A 14,102-nucleotide genomic window follows, 5' to 3' on the forward strand; every position below is an offset into this window, starting at 1 on the left:
CATAGATGCAATGGTTGTAAAGATGGGGAGAGATCTGGCTGTAATAAAGAGATGCTCTGCTTTTTTGACACCACACTCCAAAAAGCAAGTTCTGCAGCCTCTAGTTTTGTCTAATCTTGATTATTGTCCAGTGCTGCAAGGAAAGACCTAGTTAAGCTGCAGCTGGCCCAGAACAGAGCGGCACGTTCTGCTCTTCATTGTAATCAGAGGGCTGATATAAATACTATGCATGCCAGTCTCTCTTGGCTAAGAGTTGAGGAGAGACTGACTGCATCACTTCTTTTTATAAGAAACATTGTGTTGAAAATCCCGAATTGTTTGCATAGTCAATTTACACACAGCTTTGACACACTCTTATCCCATCAGACATGGCACCAGGGGTCTTTTCACAGTCCCTAAATCCAGAACAAATTCAAGAAAGCGTACAGTATTATATAGAGCCCTTATCGCATGGAACTTCCTTCCATCTCATGCTGCTCAAATAAACAGCAACCCTGGTTTCAAAAAACATATAAAGCAACACCTCACGGCACAGCGCCTCTCCCCTATTTGACTTAGATAGTTTGTGTGTATGCATTGATATGTAGGCAACATGTGCCTTAATTTTTTTCTGTCCTTGAGCTGTTCTTGTCTATTGATATTCTGTATTATGTCATTCTGTATTATGTTTTGTGTGGACCCCAGGAAGAGTAGCTGCTGCTTTTGCAACATCTAATTGGGATCCTAATGAAATACAAAATACCAAAGTAATCAGGGGAATTATTGCATACTATCCAAAAACTGACCAAGACCCAATTCTCGATAATGAATCTGATCACGTCAAAAGGTGAACGAGGCGGCAGGCACTGAGCTAGATATGCACGGCGACAGGCTGCGCAGCCTCTGCCTTCTGCAATTTGTACATTTTGACATGCCTTTGTATCTATCGAGGATCTTTACACTACGCTCTCACATTGTCCTCTCTGCGCGCTCCCGTGCCACCTTCAGTTTCCAGTAGCTGTAGTTTCCTTCGCAATGCCATGTTTTCTTTCTGGCTTTGAGTTATATCCAAATGAAACACAGCATAGTTGTCTACGACTTTAAAGATGTCTGCTACTGCTGCATTTGCCAGCACCTCCATCCTATTTGAGTGTGAAAAACCATACAGTTAGTCATGTTAGCAGCTAGCTAATGTTATCCAGATAACATCTATCAACCAAGTCCTGTCACCAATGCGAATTAAAGACTACTGCAGTAAGTATGTGATGCTGCGCAGTTAAATTTGTAATATTTTGAGTGCCAGGATTTTACTGTCTAAATAACAACAATAAAACACAAAGTGGAAATTGTTGTACAATAAAGAGAAATTATCTTATTGGTTGGCATCATAGCTGAAAAGGTGTGGTTAAATGAAAAAGGTATGCACGCTGCTCTTTGAATTACGGTACTGTTTATTACATTACACATCAAATCTCCCATGATCAGTATCTTTCAAGCTGAGGGCAGACTTGTTTAGAAAGAACAGTGTGTGAACAAGAATAGAGTAGAAAAGAATATAATGACTTTATTCCATCTACCTTCCATCACCTCAGTAAGGTAAATATTCAACTGTCCTTGTTTTAGCCTAGGTTTACTGTCTCTCCAAAAACAGGTGTATCCAAGCCTGTTTCAAATGACAAGTTAACAAAGGGTTAATGAAGGGTATGTGGTTAATTACCCTCTTCCCCAAAACACTTCACTAATTAAGAATAGTTCCCAGATATCCCCTGCGTACATCTCGAGCCACACTGTTACAATTTCTCCCGGTTGTGGACACTCCTATGTCTGATAAGGTTAGTCAGGAAAGAGAAGCTCTTGTAACATAGTTTGCACTTGAAGGGCCTCTCCTTGGTGTGAACGGCCTGGTGCTCCCTCAAATAGTCTGCCCTAGCGAAGCGCTTCCCACATGTGGGGCAGGCGTACGGCTTGTCAGCGTCCGTCCTATTACTCGGCCTCCCACGTTGTGACCCAATGACACCAGAGGAGGTAGAAGCAGGAGCCACCACCCTCAGGTGGTTAGTATTTGAGCTCCATCCTTGACCTCTAGCCATTGTTTGGGTGTTGGGATTGTGTGTTGTGTTATAGGCTAGGTACCTCTTATGGTGAATGCCCATCCTGACCCTGTCTGTATTGGTGGAGTAACCATGAGGTAACTGAGGAAGGATAGACCCAGGTCCAGGTCTTCTATGAACCCAGTCACCAGGCATTAGACAAGATCCTGAAGGAGAAGACAGACTTCCTGTTAGACTCCCACCGGGGGTGTCTCCCACTACTCTCTGTGAAGGCTGAAGCCCAGGGTGACCTGAATTGTTCATCATGGATACTGTGGTGTTTGTATCATAGGAACAGGAGGGCCTATCTCCATCAGCCCCAGGCGCTGCTTCATCACTACACTGAGACTGTGAAGAGAAGGGTCTGGGCTGCAGACTGGAGCCTCTGTCTATCTGATGACCAGTAGGACTGAGGTTGTTTAGTCCACCTGTCCACTGGTTGTGTTCTGTGTGGTGGTGGAGTCTCTGCCCCTCACGGTTTGGTTCTGTTTCTGACTCGGAAAGGAAAAGCGATGGCTCCTGATCCAGGGTCCTGATCCGGAACCAAGGTTTGTGACCAGCCGTCTCAGAGGTCCAGTCTCGCCTGCCAGCAGCACCGGATATCAGCAGGTCCTCATGGACTGCAGACTGTAAACACACATTGAACAGAAAAGCATAAAGGTTTATATAAGAAACTCTTTGCTGTACACACAAAACATGACATATTATAAAATGTTTACACAGTCAAGCCCTTCACTAACACTGTGATTAATGTACCTGACAATATGGAGCCATTGGTGTTTATTATTATTTTTAAATCAAAATGTGTTGATTCAAGAATGAAGTATGTTTTGGTTCGATTGGGATAAGGGAAACTTAGCCCTTGCAATGATACAAAGGGTCAGCACAGAGTAAATGTATTACATTTCAACAAAATGGTCATATGCTCAAGTAATGTGAAGTACAGTACTTTTATTGCACAAAATGATACATGTGTCAAGTAGAATAACTTCCCACTATGGTAACACTATATTCTCTGTAAATCTGATAAAATTAATTTTAGAATACTTTGAAAAATGTTCAACATTACATTACACACAGCTTGACTACTTTATGTAAAGTAAACATTAATTAAGTTACTATCATTTCCTCATTATAAAGCATCAGCATCAAAGGTTGTCACTTTTCATCAATGAAGTAATATTTCAGACACCATCACATAACACCATGTTTTCCTCAGTTCACCTCATCCAGTTCCCTACTACATAGATAATGTACATGTGTCGTGTCTTGGCTATCATTAATGTGATGATTGTTTTATCAAATCGATTAACTATGTTTAATTATTACGATGATTAAATTAATCCTGTAAGAATTAACTCATTTGCAATCTTGGGGCGCCACGGAAAAAGTTTATTTTTCGAGTTACCGGTTCCCGAATTAACTCTGAAAGATATAAATATCTCTTACATTTCAGTCATTATTAATTGTTGCCTTCTATCAGTCTCATTCTGAATGTCACAAAATCCTTTGATATCTGCACGAACCCTAGCATAAATGATGAATCAGCGATATAGAAATTGGCTTAATTATTTATTTACTAACTAAATAAATAATCACACAGAATTACATAAACACAAACAGAATAGCTTACACATTGATTACTACATAATGCAATGAAAGGTCCCTAGTGGACTAAACCGATATGACAGCTTGTTACACAAAATGAAAAGGGAGGGGCACGTAAGAAAGAACGGGAGAAAACACAAAGGACTTCACTATCGTACATACAGCTGATAACTATGCTCATGGAAATGCTAATACTTTGCACATGAACGGCCGCTTGATCCTCACCCAACAGGGCAAGTCATGATACATGGTTATCAAAATGTCACGCCAGAGTAAGCCTACACAAAACACAGACCTTATCTTAAGTGTTTCTAAAATCCCCTATGGGAAAAATGAATGGTGAAAAAAGATTGTAACCATTTCCCTGTTTGACCACTAGGTTCTATGGGTATTATGACACCTCCACCGTGGGGCTCTATATATCCAAAACCAACAGAATGAACTACAAACTAACTAGTACTCCATTACATGTCACTATACTCTTATACATGGGCAATGTGCAGTTTCTGTTGGTGTATCCTGAGGTAGCTCCTCTCTGAGAACCTCTTCCCGCAGTGCGTACAGGCAAACGCCCTCTCTCCCGTGTGGATCTTCAGGTGCATCTTCAGCTGGTGCTGGTGGGAGAACCTCTTCTCACACTGAGGGCAGCTGTAAGATTTCTCCTTTGTGGACCCTCTGGTGCATCTTCAGATCGGACAAGTCAGAGAAACTGTCTCAGCACAAATGGCACCCGAACAATTTGTCTTCCATGTGCATCCTCTGGTGCAGTGGTTCCCAAACTTTTTATAGTCCCGTACCCCTTCAAACATTCAACCTCCAGCTGCGTGCCCCCTCTAGCACCAGGGTCAGCGCACTCTCAAATATTTTTTTTTGCCATCATTGTAAGCCTGCCACACACACAATATACGATACATTTATTAAACATAAGAATGAGTGTGAGTTTGTCACAACTCGGCTTGTGGGAAGTGACAAAGAGCTCTTATAGGACCAGGGAATAAATAATAATAATCAATTTAATAATGCTCTTTATTTAGCCATCTTACATATAAAACTTTATTTGTTCATCAAAAATTGTGAATAACTCACCACAGGTAATTGAGAAGGGTGTGCTTGAAAGGATGTACATAACTCTGCAATGTTGGGTTGTATTGGAGAGAGTCTCAGTCGTAAATCATTTTCCACACAGTCTGTGCCTGTATTTAGTTTTCATGCTAGTGAGGGCCGAGAATCCACTCTCACATAGGTACGTGGTTGCAATGGGCAACAGTGTCTTATCAGCGCGATTTGCCAATGCATGATACTTTGAGCGCAACCCAATCCAGAAATCTGGCAGTGGCTTCTGATTAAATTCAATTTCACAGAACCGCTTGTTGCAATTTCGATGAGTCTCTCTTGTTCAGATATCGGTAAGTGGACTGGAGGCAGGGCATGGAGGAAGGTCCTTGTTAATGCAGACAGAGAAGAGCTCCAACTTCTTAATCATAACCTCAATTTTGTCCCGCACATTGAATTTAGTTGCGTAGAGTCCCTGTAATCCTAGATTCAGATCATTCAGGTGAGAAAAAACTGGCCAGTCGTGTGAGAAACTCGTCATCATGCAAGCGGTCAGACAAGTGAAATTATGGTCAGTAAAGAAAACTTTAAGCTTGTCTCTCAATTTAAAAAAAATGTGTCAATACTTTGCCCCTTGATAACCAGCGCACTTCTGTATGTTGTAAAAGCATTACATGGTCGCTGCCCATATCATTGCATAGTGCAGAAAATACACAAGAGTTCAGGGGCCTTGCTTTAACTAAGTTAACCATTTTCACTGTAGTGTCCAAAACGTCTTTCAAGCCGTCATTCCCTTGGCAGCAAGAGCTTCTCGTTGGATGCTGCAGTGTACCCAAGTGGCGTCAGGAGCAACTGCTTGCACGTGCGTTACTACTCCACTATGTCTCCCTGTCATAGTTTTTGTGCATCAGTACAGATACCAACACATCTTGACCACTAAAGTCCATTTGATGTCACAAAGCTGTCCAGTACTTTAAAGATATCCTCCCCTGTTGTCCTGGTTCCCAGTGGTTTGCAGAAGAGGATGTCTTCCTTTATTGACCCCCCATAAACGTAACAGACATATACCAGGAGATGTGCCAGGCCCGCCACGTCTGTTGACTCATCCAGCTGAAACGCATAGAATTCACTAGCTCCTATGCAAAGCAGTAATTGTTTCAAAACATCTCCTGCCATGTCACTGATTCGTCGTGAAACAGTGTTGTTTGATGAAGACATTGTCTGTATAGTTTTTTGGGCGTTTTCCCCCAGCATTGTTCCAGCCATATTTGTGGCACCAGGAAGAATTAAGTCCTCCACAATAGTATGGGGCTTGCCTGTTCTAGCCACTCGGTAGCTCACCATATAAGACGCTTCTAGCCCCTTCTTATTAATGGTATCTGTTGCTTTTATTCATGTTTTACTACTCGAAAGTCATCTTAATTCTCGCTCAAAAACCTACTGTGGCTTATTTTTCAAATTGGCATGTTTTGTTTCTAAATGTCTGCGCAAGAGTGAAGGTTTCATCGAGTTGTGAGATAGTACTTTTGCACATAACACACTTTGGCTGAGGAATGGCACTACTCTCAATATAAGTGAACCCCAAATCAATGTAGTTCTCATCATATTTGCACCTCTTCGATGGTCCAATGTCCCTGTCTGTTGTTCGGTGCTTTCCCGGGTAAGGGGTCAGTAGCTCTTCGGCTGCATCATATTCACAACTATCAGTGTCCATGCTAGGTGGGCTAACAACAAATGTAGAATTACTGAGGCTAGCATTGGATGTGCTCGTGGAAGCAGAACAACTTGTGTCGTTGACAGGTGCAGGTGTAGTACTGCTGGTAGTAGAAGTACTACCAGTAGAGCTGGTATATGTTTCTATGGACGCAGGCATTACTTTTTTAACCATTTATCGATTTTCGAGCAAACGGAATGAGCAGCAGCTATGTTTGGCTACATATGGACCGTTAGTGGAATTCCCGCGAGAGAGTACCGGTTAATGTGATTGGATGTTAATTATTTGACTAGGCTACCTGTATTTGACATTGTGTTGTTATTTAGCTGAACACAAGATGGTTTAATTTCATTTTTGGCAGTGAAATGAGGCTACTCAGGTGAGAAAAAAACCTGACCCAAATGTATAGCCCCATTGGAAAATATAAATGGAGTGTTTGAAAATGTGAAGAATTGTATTTTATTATTTATATTTATTTTTTAAAACGTGAATCACATTTTTATTTGGCGTAACCCCGACAGCATTGCGCGTACCCCAGTTTGGGAATACCTGCTCTGGTGGATCTCCACCTGTTTGGGGAAACAGAACGAACACCGGAAGCGCTTCTCTTTTATGCCGCCACCTTTACTGATTCTGTTTTTCCTACTGTCATTTGTCAATGGGCTTGTGTAGCCATTTAGTGTTGAAGAACTGGCATTGTCTGAGGTCTGGTTTAACATTAGCAGAGTGTGAGGAGGATGAAGGCCAGGGAGTGTCTGTGTTGTCCCGCTCCAGAGTACAAGCCTTGGTGTAACACTCATTCCTTTGATGTTAAACGCGAATCCGACCGTCACCCCTGGTGAGACAAAACCGCGACTCGTCAGTGAAGAGCACTTTTTGCCAGTCCTGTCTGGTCCAGCGACATTGGGTTTGTGCCCATAGGCGACGTTGTTGCCGGTGATGTCTGGTGAGGACCTGCCTTACAACAGGCCTACAAGCCATCAGTCCAGCCTCACTCAGCCTATTTGCGGACAGTCTGAGCACTGATGGAGGGATTGTGCGTTTCTGGTGTAACGCGGGCAGTTGTTGCCATCCTGTACCTGTCCCGCAGGTGTGATGTTCGGATGTACCGATCCTGTGCAGGTGTTGTTACACGTGGTCTGCCATTGCGAGGACGATGAGCTGTCCGTCCTGTCTCCCTGTAGTGCTGTCTTACGCGTCTCACAGTACAGACATTGCAATTTATTGCCATGGCCACATCTGCAGTCCTCATACCTCCTTACAGCATTCCTAAGGCACGTTCACGCAGATAAGCAGGGACCCTTGGCATCTTTCTTTTGGTGTTTTTCAGAGTCAGTAGAAAGGCCTCTTTAGTGTCTTAAGTTTTCATAACTGTGACCTTAATTGTCTGCCGTCTGTAAGCTGTTAGTGTCTTAACGACCGTTCCACAGGTGCATGTTCATTGAACAAGCATGGGAAACAGTGTTTAAACCCTTTACAATGAAGATCTGTGAAGTTATTTGGATTTTTTACGAATTATCTTTGAAAGACCGGTCCTGAAAAAGGGCAGTCTCTCTTTTTGCTGAGTTTACAATGATCTATGTGACATTGCAACATAGTCTACAAGGATAGACTTAAATTAAAAAAAAATATATACTTTTATTTATGAGTGCGCCCCATAAAAAACACGTACCGGTAGCCTACACACATTTCACAGGTATTAGCTTGTTGTTATTGGAATCAATCAAAGAGGCGCTACATTGAGAGGGAGATTTCTAATCAATGCAAAATGGAATAAAAATTACAGAATTAAGTTGGCTAAATGAGGAGTAGGCTACACTGATCATCCAACCGGTAGGCTGTTGTTTCATATGAATAGAGTTGTAGGCAAGTACGGGGAGCGCAGAAAAATAGCTTTCATTGGCCTTGCTACTTAGCTAACTTAACTGACTGCTGTAGCTAGCTAGCTCTTTTACAAACGATTTGATGGAGTCAAGATAGGCACTACCAGATGGTATGATAGATAACCTATGGCAGCAACAAGTTTGGCTAACCAGCGCGAGTCAGTTTGGCTACTTTCTCTCTCTCTCCCTCCGTGCCAGACAAATGCCCATCCCTAACTTAGATTGGATGTTGTTTTGTGTTTGACTGTCTGTTTCTGGTTGTGGTTAACCATTTTGTTCCCCAGCCCAGAGTTGAGGATGCTGTCCCATCCACTGACCTCCACTATGTTGCCTCTGGTCCTGGCCTGCTCGGTGATGTTGTCCCCAGGGTCCCTGGCTGCACCAGCCTGGTTCTGGGAATCCAAGATGGCTGCCCAGTCTTCTCTGTTAGCCTCCAGCCAACCACCTGCAGGAAGAGGTTACAAAATAGACTTTACAAACATGGCAGAGAACTCGACATATGAAGATTTTTTTAATGTATTACCAGATCATTTTCATACATTATAATGTGTGTAAACATAAGTTATATTGATTTCATTTTATAAATGAAGAAAAATTCTAAAATGGACTAAATAAATGTTTTCCCTCATCAATCTACACACAATACCCCATAATGACAAAGCGAAAACAGGTTTATATAAATTCGTGCAAATGTATTAAAAATAAAAACATAAATACCTTATTTACATAAGTATTCAGACCCTTTGCTATGAGACTCAAAATTGAGCTCAGGTGCATCCTGTTTCCATTGATCATCCTTGAGATGTTTCTACAACTTGATTGGTGTCCACCTGTGGTAAATTCAATTGATTGGACATGATTTGGAAAGGCACACACCTGCCTATATAAGGTCCCACAGTTGGCAGTGCATGTCAGAGCAAAAACCAAGCCATGAGGTTGGAGGAATTATCCGTAGAGCTCCGAGACAGGATTGTGTTGAGGCACAGATCTGGGGAAGGGGACCAAAAAATGTCTGCAGCATTGAAGGTCCCCAAGGACACAGTGGCCAGGGAGGTGACCAAGAACCCGATGGTCACTCTGACAGAGTTCCAGAGTTCCTCTGCGGAGATGGGAGAACCTTCCAGAAGGAAAACCATCTCTGCAGCACTCCACCAATTAGGCCTTTATGGTAGAGTGGCCAGACGGAAGCCACTCCTCAGTAAAAGACACATGACAGCCCGTTTGGAACTTGCCAAAAGGTACCTAAAGGACTCTCAGACTAGAGAAACAAGATTAACTGGTTTGATGAAACCAAGATTGAACTCTTTGGCCTGAATGCCAAGTGTCACGTCTGGAGGAAACAGGCACCGCTCATCACTTGGCCAATACCATCCCTACGGTGAAGCATGGTGGTGGCAGCATCATGCTGTGGGGATGTTTTTCAGCAGCATGGATTGGGAGACTAGTCAGGATCGAGGGAAAGATGAATGGAGCAAAGTACAGAGAGATCCTTGATGAAAACCTGCTCCAGACTGGGGTGAAGGTTCACCTTCCAACAAGACAACAACCCTAAGCACACAGACAAGACAACGCAGGAGTGGCTTCGGGACAAGTCTCTGAATGTCCTTGAGTGGCCCAGCCAGAGCCCGGACTTGAACCCAATCTAACATCTCTATAGAGACCTGAAAATTGCTGTTCAGCGAGGCTACCCATCCATCCTGACAGAGCTTGAGAGGATCTGCAGAGAAGAATGGGAGAACTCCCCAAATATAGGTGTGCCAATCTTTTAGTGTCATACCCAAGAAGACTCGAGGCTGTAATCGCTGCCAAAGGTGCAGGGTCTGAATACTTATGTAAATGTGAGATATCAGTTTTTTATTTTTAATACATTTGCAAAACCTTCTAAACATGTTGTTGCTTTGTCATCATGGGGTAATATAAGGCTGGAACATAACAAAATGTGGAAAAAGTTAAGGGGTCTGAGTATTTTCTGAATGCACTCTGTCAACCTTACCTTGCTCCCCCATCTTTAGTCCACTCAGCAGGTCAATGCTCTCTGGTCCGTCTTCTATAATCTCCTCTTTGACTAGTAGCAGATCAGGCTTCCCATCCTCCATGTCTACTGACTGGAAGAGATACAGAGTGAGAGGATGTTGGATCAAGAAATCTGATATGAGCACCCTGCTATGGAACATCTTCTGATTGGGCAATGAGGGATTGCTATGAGTACTATACAAAAATATTAATTGATTTGATAATATGCAAATGTTTAGTTGATTTGATTACTTGACACTCTTTAATGGTTTGATAATTGAAAGGCAGGGTCCCACACTTTAAGGTCAACCCCTTAGTTTAGAACCAACTTCTCTTTTTAAACGACCTATGTGGCATCGATTTGACATTCATTCTATTGTCAAAATTGACTACAAAGTGTAAATAGGATAATTTTGGTCATAAAGTCAGTCTCGTCCAAAACTGAGTTTTGTTAGTGAGTTCGTCACGACTTACTGGAGGGTTGGTATGGATTACTTACTTGCCCACGATGCCCAATTGCCCAGAGACAACAAGTCTGCAATATGGGCCCAAAGCACAGCAAATAGGAGTGAAAATGGTTTTCCATAAAGATGATGCAAACTTTCAATGCATTTCAACAATATGGCCAGGAATGGATTACATTCGACACGGTCAATTCTGCTGCATGTCAACCGTCAAACCACTGGTTTTTGTGAGTAATTAGCTAAGTAGATAACTGGTACTAGCTAGCTAGTAGCTACTTTTGTTTATACAACATTATTTGATATTGCTAGCGAGCCAGGCTAGCGATGATACCACCGATAAAGGGGGAATGATACCGTAGCTATCTAAAATCGACTAGGGACAAACTTTCAGGCTGCTGCACAGACACTTTGGAGGCTCTAGTCTAGAGCTCCTGGTTAAATTGTATTTAGAAGCATTTTTCAAAATCAAATCAATTTTTTGGTCACATGCCCCGAATACAACAGGTGTAGAGCTTACCGTGAAATGCTTACTTGCAAGCCCTTAACCAACAATGCAGTTAAGAAAAATAAGAGTAAAGAAAATACTTACTAAATAAACGAAAGTAAAGATAAATAAAAGTAACAGTAAAATAACAATAACGAGGTTAAATACAGGGGGTACCAAACTCTCTAAATGTTTAAATGAGTGAGTGGGCAACATACTATCATATCATTTTAAATTGAAATCTTTAAATATTTTGCCATATTCAATTACTGTATATTGTGCTAATTTCCCAAATGTGGCCATTTTGTTACTACCTTACAAGGTTGCATTTTCACCCCATAACATTTAGTGGAATTACACGTCCTTTCTACCTCAGATGCTAGTATAAAAGTTTAGTCATCACGATGACATAAGACTGATTGCTCGAAACAGATCGATATCTTTGGTTTTGTACAATTGATTTTGTCACACGCACTGGGATGCACAGGATTTAGAATGTAGAGTAAATTAAATTACCGGGAAATGACAGGAAAAATTCAGAGCGGTCTCCCTATAAAAGTCGCTAGCCACACACCAGTACATGGATTAGACAGTCAAACTATCACTTAACTAGCAGCCAACCTAACTATGTTTCCATTAACTTGTCCTGTAATATTTTGTCGACATTTAGAAAGTTTACATAGAAAATAGATGTGACAATTGCCTGCTAGGGTGCGTTTCCATTCAACTATCTTGTATATTTATTTATTTAATTATTTAAAAACAAATCCTTATTTTTTATTTTATTACATTTAAAATATATATAACACTTCAAATTACAATACAATCATAAGACATCACTACATGTATATTGTTTTCTGAATAAACATAAAATAGTATTAAAAGTAAGAAAATCACAAGGTTTGACTTTAAAATGTAACTCTTTTGTGTCAATTAAAACGTTTGGACTTAATGACGTCATACCTGAAAAAAGTGTTGAATAAAAATGTAGTGGTTGAAGTGTTTCCATTACCCATTTAGGCAAATTGAGCATTAAAACATTGGCCACAGCCTGTATGCCCTCCCACCTATCTATTTCATGTCTCAGGTAGCCCACGAAAGCCAGCATGGATAGAATTTACTAATATTTGCCATATTCTAATAATTCGCACGTGCCAAAGTATCGCCACGGTCCGTGCCATGGTGAAACTTGCATTGCAAATAATTGGACGGTTAAATTTGCATTCAGCCAACCAGAAAAGCAATTTGAAGCAATTCAGCAATTCTTGAATGTCGGGACAAGGATCCTGCAAATAAACATTTTTATAGTTGAAAAATAGATTTAGCAGGCAGTAGGCATTAAGAATTAAATGTGGAGTGGAGCTTCATAGTTAGGCCTACGTGTTGACATCACGTGCCCCCGCATACCTTAAATAATTCTGCAATAATTTATTACAAAAACACCGTTTCCATCATCATTTGTCACAATAAAGGAAAATCCACCAGTCAAACGATAAAACGGTTGTCGATCTTTAGAAAATGTATCCTATATCTGCCGTTTCCATTACGCATGTCGCAGTACATGCAACCTCATCTCCCCCTCTCGCGCAATTGACTTCAACATGACATCGACAAGTAAGTGTTGCGTTTCTCTTTCCATTTTGACGACCCCCAAATCAAAATGCATCACTCCAAAATGTAGCTGAATGTCTTCTGCAGGTTGTTCTCTAAACCGTGATGTAACCAGTGGCAATTTTAGCATGTACATCTTGTTGGGGCATAGCTGATTTGCTTAAACAAATGTGGTTTCTACATACAATTGAGATGTACAAACTATGGCATAAGGGTACGACGAGCGGATAAGAAGCAATCCGTAACTTCGATTAAGACATTAATGTGCGAGCTAGGACATAGTCAATATAACTACAGTTGAAGTCGGAAGTTTACATACACCTTAGCCAAATACATTTAAACTCAGTTTTTCACAATTCCTGACATCTAATCCTAGTAAAAATTCCCTGTTTTAGGTCAGTTAGGATCACCACTTTATTTTAAGAATGTGAAATGTCTGAATAATAGTAGAGAGAATGATTTATTTCAGCTTTTATTTCTTTCATCACATTCCCAGTGGGTCAGAAGTTTACATACGCTCAATTAGTATTTGGTAGCATTGCCATTAAATAGTTTAACTTGGGTCAAATGTTTTGGGTAGCCTTCCACAAGCTTCCCACAATAAGTTGGGTGAATTCTGGCCCATTCCTCCTGACAGAGCTGGTGTAACTGAGTCAGGTTTGTAGGCCTCCTTGCTCGCACACGCTTTTTCAGTTCTGCCCACAAATCTTCTATAGGATTGAGGTCAGGGCTTTGTGATGGCCACTCCAATACTTTGACTTTGTTGTCCTTAAGCCATAACTTTGGAAGTATGCTTGGGGTCATTGTCCATTTGGAAGACCCATTAACTTCCTGACTGATGTCTTGAGATGTTGCTTCAATATATCCACGTAATTTTCCTACCTCATGATGCCATCTATTTTGTGAAGTGCACCAGTCCCTCCTGCAGCAAAGCACCCCCCACAACATGATTTGCACGTGCTTCACGGTTGGGATGGTGTTCTTCGGCTTGCAAGCTTCCCCCTTTTTCCTCCAAACATAACGATGGTCATTATGGCCAAACAGTTCTATTTTTGTTTCATCAGACCAGAGGACATTTCTCCAAAAAGTATGATCTTTGTCCTCATGTGCATTTGCAAATCGTAGTCTGGCTTTTTTATGGCGGTTTTGGAGCAGTGGCTTCTTCCTTGCTGAGAGGCCTTTCAGGTTATGTCAATATAGGAC

The 14,102-nt window shown here is 41.4% G+C and overlaps 1 protein-coding gene across 1 annotated transcript in view; it reads right to left on the reverse strand.

Moving 5' to 3' along the window:
- Positions 1-1,410: 1,410 nt before the first annotated feature.
- The window catches only part of LOC106602403 (uncharacterized), a 37,887-nt gene continuing 25,195 nt past the window's right edge, over positions 1,411-14,102 (reverse strand). Inside the window, exons 5-7 of the mRNA XM_014195015.3 lie at positions 10,321-10,432; positions 8,645-8,772; positions 1,411-2,696 (exon numbers count right to left, since the gene is read on the reverse strand). Of these exons, the coding sequence (XP_014050490.1) occupies positions 1,770-2,696; positions 8,645-8,772; positions 10,321-10,432 (1,167 nt within the window). The 3' untranslated portion in view covers positions 1,411-1,769. The remainder of the gene's footprint in view (positions 2,697-8,644; positions 8,773-10,320; positions 10,433-14,102) is intronic.

This window comes from Salmo salar, chromosome 04, assembly GCF_965601325.2.
Source record: "Salmo salar chromosome 04, fSalSal1, whole genome shotgun sequence".
In the NCBI taxonomy this organism is placed as follows: Eukaryota; Metazoa; Chordata; class Actinopteri; order Salmoniformes; family Salmonidae; genus Salmo; species Salmo salar.